Source organism: Etheostoma cragini, chromosome 4 (assembly GCF_013103735.1).
Source record: "Etheostoma cragini isolate CJK2018 chromosome 4, CSU_Ecrag_1.0, whole genome shotgun sequence".
Taxonomy (NCBI): Eukaryota; Metazoa; Chordata; class Actinopteri; order Perciformes; family Percidae; genus Etheostoma; species Etheostoma cragini.
Genome location: NC_048410.1, coordinates 13,743,019 through 13,752,212, shown reverse-complemented (window position 1 = coordinate 13,752,212; position 9,194 = coordinate 13,743,019). Strand labels below are relative to the sequence as shown.

General features: G+C 41.0%; 1 protein-coding gene across 3 annotated transcripts in view; it reads left to right on the top strand.

Annotated features, from left to right (window-relative positions):
• The first annotated feature begins 3,338 nt into the window (after positions 1-3,338).
• The window catches only part of LOC117943966 (complement C1q-like protein 4), a 19,589-nt gene continuing 13,733 nt past the window's right edge, over positions 3,339-9,194 (top strand). The window contains exons 1-3 of one of the 3 annotated variants that reach the window (XM_034870426.1): positions 3,339-3,817; positions 4,338-4,831; positions 5,115-5,783. In XM_034870426.1, coding sequence (XP_034726317.1) covers positions 5,244-5,783 — 540 coding nt within the window. In that variant the 5' untranslated portion in view covers positions 3,339-3,817; positions 4,338-4,831; positions 5,115-5,243. Of the gene's footprint in view, positions 3,818-4,337; positions 5,784-9,194 lie in introns of all 3 variants that reach the window. The other 2 variants (XM_034870425.1, XM_034870428.1) reach the window with 2 other exon arrangements.

Sequence of the window (9,194 nt, the reverse complement as noted above, 5' to 3'; positions counted from 1 at the left end):
TCCTGATAGCGGTCAAATCTGTTTTCACGTGAATGTCTTTTAACACCTTCACCTTCGTGGAAATGGGACGCGTACAGCGCCATCCTTAAAGTAACACGCTTAACCCTCTCCTCCGGCTTCCTCCCTAGTGGTCCCACTGAACATGGCCCCTATTCATTTTGTATGGGACACAAATTTATTTACCTGAGGATAAAGGTTTGTATGTCCTTTGCCTCCAAGACGACACATTCAAATAAAAACAGACTATTGCTAACAAGCAGCAGTTAGTCTTAATTGTAAAAGGTGTTAAAACAATTTAACATTATTTTTTCTGATGCACAGGAGTTATAATTTGCCAGCCACAAGAGGTCCTTGTCGGGTAAATGTAAAGATTGGATGCTTTTTTTTTTTTAAACACCTTAAGACAGTCTCGCCACCCCATGCAGAACAATTGAAATTACACACACACACTAAACATGTGATGTATGACCCCTACATTTCCATTACCCTCGCTGCCTCGGTCCTTCTCAGACTCTCGGTTTTTCCTTCTCACTCGTTCTTTGACCTGTGAGATTACAGGTCAGGTTAAGCCCTTTCCACAGCCACAGTTTGTATGTGTCTTTCTGTGTTGATAGCATCTCCATCTTGTGTGAGCTGGTTAATATCATGGTAACCTCTCTGATCACACTGACTCTCTGCTCATGCCCTGATTGGTTTTACTGATTGTTCTAAACAGACAGAGGGACTGTCCTGCTGGTAAATCATCTCAATTCAGCCTTATCTATCTCATCGTGTTTCTGTCTGGAAAACCAGAGGATTGGAATGTTAGCTTGAACGACTTCTTCCAACGCTTGGAACCTGTTTTCAATGACCCTAAATCCAAAAACACTGTAGCCTATTGGCCTGCAGAGACCTCAGTTCAAACTGCTGTGTTTCGATGCCTGTGTAAGACAAATGACTCCCTCCAGCTCCAGGACTGCTGTTATATAACTGCATACAATTTCACCTGTGTGTTTTGAGTTCCTTGTAGTGTTATGCATCAATGTTTCCTAAACACATGATATTAACCAATTACATAAAGGGGAATGCAATGTATATACACATACATATACCATTTAAAGTAATATTTTTTCCATTGATGTTTATTAAATATATGTCCCTTTTGGAGGTACAGTAAATTGTTTAGTCTATTCCTTATTTGATCAGATATCGTAACATGCAACGTCCTTATTTTTTGACTTTGGTGCATACAATAGCCTAAACTGTACATGTGGTCTGTTATCTTTCCAGGTATTTGGGGTTGACGCATAATTGAGATTTTGGGCTGTAAGAATACAAATTAACTTAATTTGACTTCAAGGCCACTGTGATTTTAATGACACATTATCACACATACATAAGAAGTTTAACTCACCTAGATAAAGAAGAAAAAAACGTCTCTGTTACAGCAGGCAGCTATCGCATGCTAAAGCATTTGACTTCAGTTTTTCTCCTACTCTGGATTATTGACTGAGTTGAGTCAGCAGTGCTTTGTGTTGACAACAGCATCCATGTCCCACCTGACACGTAACCCTGTAACCCTCAGGTCTTCAGATCTTTCAGTCTGTTGTTGCTGTAAAGGCTTTATATTAACCAAATCTCCACAGTTCAGACACCTTAAGGTCAGAAAAGAGATATTAGAGTCAAAGACAAGGAAGGAAGGGGCGTACAAATCATAAGAAAATATCAAACTGTTTCTTCGCGTAAACCCAAGCTTTAATTAAACACAGGTGATGATGATATAGTGTAGACAAGACCATAATATCATATATCATGGGGAAACAGAGTCAGAGACAGACATCATCGCTTCACAGCTTATATATTCATTGGCTTAGTTAATATTTCATAGGGCTCTAAAAACCTCATTCCCTAAATTGTTCTCTCTTACTGGCAATAATAATTGAAATGCAGGGAGCCTCTGAGCGTGTCACCAGGGTGTCAGAGCCCACATGTAAATTATATGTGTATGTGTGCACATATGTATGCGTATAGGCACTCACATACATTCCATAAAAGCAGGTAAAGAAGCATTGCCAGGCATGCAATGGCTATAAGCAGAAAGTGTACTGTAAAAGCACACATTCACAAATGCAGACAATTATTTAGCCTCTATGTGTAATTTGCCAATTTTGTAAAATACAGAAATCAGACAGTTTTCCCACTGTCTGACAAGCAGTAGTTATTTTCTATCTCCAAATGCAAATGTGACTAGAGGCTTGGCATCTGCCTGAGGACTCAGTTGCCTGACAGTATGCATTCGGGGGAGTGATCTATTGATCCATATTCAATATCTGCTACACTCTCTTGCTCAGTAAAGTCGGAAGATGAATAAATAAGGAGCAGAACTGACAGTACATACAAGTACACTTGTGCTTTGGAAGACATGGCGGCTACCTAAATGGTTTACCTGCCCGTGTTTTCTGTAAATGCCCCCAGACCAATATTTCTAGAAAAAAATGTAAGCAAAATGTTGCATTTCAGGAATGTCATGTTTCTAAGGTCAGGTGTATGTGATCCAACTGACAGAAAGAAACACCCATGTACCTATTATATTTCAGATAAACCCCTGCTCTATAACAGGCATTAGCCCTCCCTGACAAACTAATGTGAAAACAAACAATGCCTAATTTGAGCATCAATTAATTTATAATTGCTATAAATGTGAAATCAGTGAGTACAACAGGGAAAAGAAGAAGACCAGGAGGAGATAGAGGGGGTGGTGTGTTGTCAGCAGTAATTCATCTTTCATCTCTAACAAGGTCTGAAAGCGACAAAAACACAGACATTGACAGCAACCCTGCGAACACCACTCTCCTTTCACCTGATCCTTTTCACTCCGACGTCCTTCGTGATGTGTGTCAGTCTCTCAGCTGTGTTGTACTCACACTTCAGTCTCACCACACCTGCTGTTAAGCCAAACACAGCTCCACAAGTAGCTGCATGCTAGGCTTCTCATACTACAACATCTAACACTTTATTTGGCACAGCAAAGCTATGTTACAAAAAAATAAAATGATCCCTGTTACAGATTTTGACAGGTGTAATGTCAAGTTACACTAGTAATGTTACAGTATTAAAAACAGTTTTTAGTTGTAGCTTATATACGACTGTGGTGCAAATAAATCTTCAATAGGCTATTTGAATGGAAAACGTCGATCATTGATTTAACTATAAACACATGTAGTCAGTTTGATTTGTAAAAAGGTCACATGCAGGTTGGGAGGGTGAATGGTGTGTGTGTGTGTGTGTGTGTGTGTGTGTGTGTGTGTGTGTGTGTGTGTGTGTGTGTGTGTGATACGGAGAGAGGGCGGGGGAGCAGTAGTAGGTAGATGCTGAGGAGAGAGACGCAGGACGGAAAATACAACAAGTGAGTGAACTGTTGCTCTGCAAATAAAGTCGCTCCGCAGCGGGATTTCGGCCGGCTGAAAGTCTTTAAAAGTAACTCGTCAGAATGTGTGATTTTAATTGAAGGTGAGCGACGCGACTTTGATTTGAATTATTATTATTGTTTAATTTTGTTCCTTCCCTCCGTGTCGGACTGCTGTAAGCGTTGCTTTCATCATTTCGGACAACGCGGTCCGGACACAAAGCAGGAGTCCTGTACGCTTCAAGTTGAAATCTTAGGGTGACTTTGAGTTTGCACCGGAGCGCAACTTCACCCGATGCGACGGGGAAAGCGCTCCGTCTTGGAAGGATTTCATTCCGGTCTTGGACCAGTTTTCTTGCGACGTTTCTGAACCTGCAGCATGGAAAAAACAACAACACTGAGAACCAGGTAGAATAGAAAGAAAAAGACTAGGTAAGCCCATCTGAGTTTCTCAAAAGTTTGTTGGTGAAATCCTTTTTTCCTCTTGCTCTGATTAAATCTGGACGAGTGGTTAAAATTGGAGAGACCATTTTAAGTAAATGGGAATTATTAGCTATCCATTTTAGAATGCGACTATTTTTGATGTTAATAGCCGAGTTTCTAGAATGAATGTAGGCCTGGAATAATCAACACGTAGCTGTGACCCCAGCTAGTTTGATTATTATTGTATGAGACTATTGTTTTGAGTTTGTGACGTGTTATACATACATTTACATACAATGCAATATCAATAACCTCTCTGTATTACATTTTTCATTATTTGTAATCATAAAAGGCTGAATACACATTGAAATATTCATTGGCCAAATTAATTTTTTTGTTCATTTTACATTTTCAGTTAAAAGTTATTTGTTACTAGAAAAGGATTTGTTTTTGTTAGTTATTATTTAATGATATGTATGTGTGCGTGTGTGTGTTTGTGTGTGTGTGTGTGTGTGTGTTTTCCTTGTAGATTCAGGGATCTCCTGTGATTCTATAATACAATGTTTTCTGCTTCATCCAAGCTGCCTTTAAAACAAGCTTCCACTTTCAATGCAATTTGGCTTGCTCTTTTCTCATAATTTTCCCCTTTATGACCTGTAACAAATCTGTACTTGGAATGGAGGAGTAGACTGAAGAAGAGGCTCCAACAACACACACATATAGAGAGAGGGAGAAAAAGAGAAAGAGAGAGAGAGAGAGACTGTGAGAGAGAGAGAGACAGAAAGAGAGGTGCAAGTCCATCAAAAGAGCCGAGATTTAGCAGTTTCCACGTTCTTCTCTTCTCATTCCTGAACAGACTAAAAGTGCCCTTCCCTAAATGTGGTGGGTGAGATGAACTCCAGTGGGAATACTGTAGACCCCACCTGACAGCTCTCTGCCTGAGCAACTGAAAGCTTTTCACTGCAGCCTCCACAACCACAGAAGAAATAAAAAAGCAATTATCTCCAATCCAACATCTCAACAGTAATTCAAATATATATGTTGTTTTTGTCTTGAAAATGATGTGTTATCGTTAGATAGGTTGACAGCCCTCTGACATTGTTAACCAGAGGAAACGGAAAAATAAAAGGATACAAAACCAACGTGCTGAACACCAAGAAATGGAAAACCCTATTTGTCATTCTCTACCCAACTTTGGATTTTCTCTTGTCTGAGACTTGCCTGTCCCACGCCTAGACTAGTCTCCCGTTTCCGTTCTCTTCATCCAAACAATCAAATATTTTCCTCCTCCATCTTATTGATCCAGTTAATTTCTTCAGCTTTCAGCCTGGCCGGCACAACCATTCCAGCTAAAGGGGAGGAGGACCTCCTCACGCTGGCCGCCTCCCGGCTCAGCCACAAGAAACGTGTCATTGGGGCTGGAGTTGGCGTGGCCATGGTCCTGGTCCTGCTGGTTGCCATTCCCCTATTGGTCCACACCACCAAGGCAGGAGGGTCCGGAGGAGGGGGCACGCATTACGAGATGCTTGGGAGCTGCAAGATGGTGTGTGACACTTTCACCCCCCCACAAGGAGAGCTGACAGCTGTCTCACCTCAGCCCCCAGACTTCTCAAACCGCAGGAGCAAACAGGGGTACAGAGGGAGCCCCGGACTTCCTGGACCTCCTGGTCCTAAAGGGCCCCCCGGAGAGCCTGGCAAGCCCGGCCCACCTGGTCCACCAGGGCCTGGACCCGGTGGCTACGGCCAATCCTTCTATAGTCCCAAAATCGCCTTCTACGCAGGCCTCCGGAAACAACACGAAGGGAGTGAAATACTGAAGTTTGATGACGTGGTGACCAATGTAGGGAACTACTACGAACCGAGCACCGGCAAGTTCACCTGCCCTCTGCCTGGCATCTACTACTTCACCTACCACGTCCTGATGAGAGGAGGGGATGGGACGAGCATGTGGGCTGACCTGAAGAAGAACGGACAGGTGAGCATATCTATTGAAGGTTTTGTGTGTATGTGTCTGAAAGTTTTGAAAACTTTCAAAACCAATTATCAACCAGAACAATAAAAAATCAGTTTGATTGAGTGTAACTCTGGACACAATAACAGGAACACTTTTATAATTCAGGGACGACACATATAAATGTTTTCTAAACTACTACTTTGTCGTAAAGGTTTTCGTCGCCATGGTTTTAGTAATAACCACTTGGTTAAAGTTAGGGAATGATAATGGTCATGGTCACCATCAATAGGTAGCGGGAGGCAAACAGCAGACTCACAAGTCAAAGTCCAATGTTGACACCTCCATTCACCTCTACCTCCTTCTTCAGACTTTAAAAAACAAGCTCTAAAACAACATTACACAACTTCCTGTGTAATAAAAAACGTCCTCCTTCTTTCTGACCGACAACAGGATAACTCCTACAGACGCTAGAGGGCTTTGTCACTTTAACATATGTTGCTTTTGGGCATTTTCTGAAACAACTCGCTTTTTTCCTGGTGAAGCCTTCAAATCAATGTCATACGCAAAAGCTTTCTGCCACAGGGTCAACAAAAACGTCCCAAAGGTAGTATTGCAGGGCTATTGAACTAAACAGCATTGTTTTGCACAGGTGTTGCTGGTGTTGTGAAGTAATTTGACCACCACTCTGTTTTTTACCATGTTGAAAAGCAACAAAAAAAAATTCATACCAATAGAACATTGAGAACATCATGATGAAGTTTTAGGCAATGCAAAGTTACCACAAAATATAGCAAAAACAATCAAAATGCTGTTTACTTAATTTAGTTTGATTAAAATAAAATAACTTCCGCTGTATGTCCTTCAACACACCTACTATATCAACCCCCTGTGTAATAATCCAGTTTAATCAGAAAATGTTCAAAAGTCTTGTTGACTTACTTACTTATAGGACAAGGAAAAGGAAATGAAAGCAGGATGAAAGTGGAAACAGAGGTGGGACTCGCTTTACATGCAATAAAAACTGTAATTGTACAACTTGCACACAAAGGGAGAGAGAGAGAGAAAGAGAGAGAGAGAGAGTGACAGCCAAGCGATCAGGAGGATAACAATCCTCCACGTCTCAGTGGAACACAGCCAAAATTCAACAGCTGGCTACTGTCCTCTGAGGAACTCTGACTTTAACACTAATAAATAAACAAGTACAAATGCCTAGAAAAAAGCCTTGAATGCTTCCATCTGGAGATCCGACCGTGACAAGCTTGAAGTACTAAGCCCTCACTCTGTTGAGGAGCCCTGATTCTGACGTGTGAGCTGCAGAACAGAAGAGTGACGTCCTGGGGATTAGCAGAAAAGAAAAAAAACATGCTTTACATTGTTACAAGTCAAAGTAGGCTAAGTGTCTGATGGTACAAGAGCGGTTTTTCTACAAAAAATTGACAAATTTACACGGAATATGAACGACAGCAATTTGCTCCTGACCATAACTCTGCCGGGCAGCTGTTCACTGATATGCTTAAAACCACATCTTAAAAGGCACCAACAGGGGACAGCTCAGCGGTTCCTCCCTAATCTAATGTGAAAAATGACCAGTTTTAAGTTGTTTCTCATTATGTCAACATGCACAATTAGCATGATACCTCTAAGTTGTTTTTTGTAGACAGGAAACATTTACCTTGCACGGCAGCTGGATAATCGCGATATCACAAGATCACGCTAGGATCGCAGGATCACATTTACAAGAAAATCCATCTAGTCAAGCTTCAAGTAATGCATTTGGGTCTGATCTACCAGCTCACTGAACCAATTAGCACCCTGTGAGGTGCTACTGGCCACAACTGGCGTGGTTTATGTGTGTTTGATGTCCGTGACTGTTTGATCAAAACAAAAACAGTTTGATCATCCAATCACCTGCCAGGTTTTTATTTTTAATTACAGTCCCTTTTCCAAACAGTTTCCAAACCATGCTCGTCAGGTTAAGGAAACATATGACATGCATTATTGGGCAAGTTTTTTTTTTAAAGTAGTTAGTTAAAGTTACTAGTCACTTCTTCCAAAAACTAACTGAAGTAGTTACTCAGTTACAAATTTCTAAAGTAACTAGTTACTAACTATTGCGTTACTTTCAAGTACATTTTTAAATGCTCAAATGTAACCCCACCTCCACCCCTCTTTAACGGAATTTAAAATACATTCAATTATTTGCAATAAATCTTAATATTATAATGAAATGGACACTTAATAAGTTACATTATTAAAGTAAACAATGTAAAGAAATCTAAACTGTTTTAATGTTGCTGTGGGACAAAGTGAGGCTAGGCTCCAATCAAACGCCACGTATGTAGATATTATGTCTAGTGGATCAATACAAATAACACAACAGATGTTTTGGAACTTTTGATATTTATTGCCCCTTATATGGGCTTGCAATACCTGTCTCTCGTTGACTGACTTTCTTGTGTGTTTCCGACTATGCATGCTTTTGAACATTGCCCAGCTCTACCTCTGATTGGCATATCCATAACATTTTACTCATCCTCTCTTGCAGCGATTAGTAAACGGTTGTGTGGGAGTGTCACTGAAATGGTCCATGTGTGTCTCCGTTGTATTCCCCAATCCATTATTTTTTGTGTGATTAGCCACTACAGCGTGACGTCAGGTTGCGTTTCTCCCTAAAAGTTGATTCTGTTTGAACTTGTCGCTTCAGGGCCACTGCGTTTTTTCTGGCATCCCCTTCACTGCAGCCTAAATGCACTTTCCACATTCACATGAATGGGACCTGGTGTGAATGCAGCCTAACCCTACTGTTGGCGTATGGAAAGCTGCAGCCAAAAACATGACATCATGGCATTGCCTAATGGTTCTTATCACCTACCAGTAATGAGTTCACAGGGACGTTTACGCTTCACCCCTGGCCCCCACCTGAACTGGCCTAGTCAGTAGGAGCGACTAGTGCTGCAACAAGGTCATGCAGCTGGCTTTGTTAGCTTTCCCACTATTTGTCACAATTCAGCAACGCTATGAATTCACCTACTACTGGGAATACATGGAAGTCAAACTGATACATGAGCTAACAACAATGATGAACAATGATTAAATCAATATCATTTTAGGTTGATTACAAAATCGGATTGTTTTTCACACTGCTTTGGTTTTATAGACTTCCCAAATACACCCATCGTTATATTATAGATCATTTTTGATACTGATCAAGTCCATACAAACAGTTATTCCATGTTTCATTGACAGACAGTTAAATGCCAGATTTAATTGGGGGACTTGGTTTGTTGTGTGCCCTCACAGACATTGTCATTCCTGTCTTCTCTTGCTGTTAAATCTTTCATAGCCTTTAGATGAGCTCTTCTACCCCTCCACCTGAACCTCTCCTTTACACACGCACGCAAGCACACATACACACACACACACACACACACA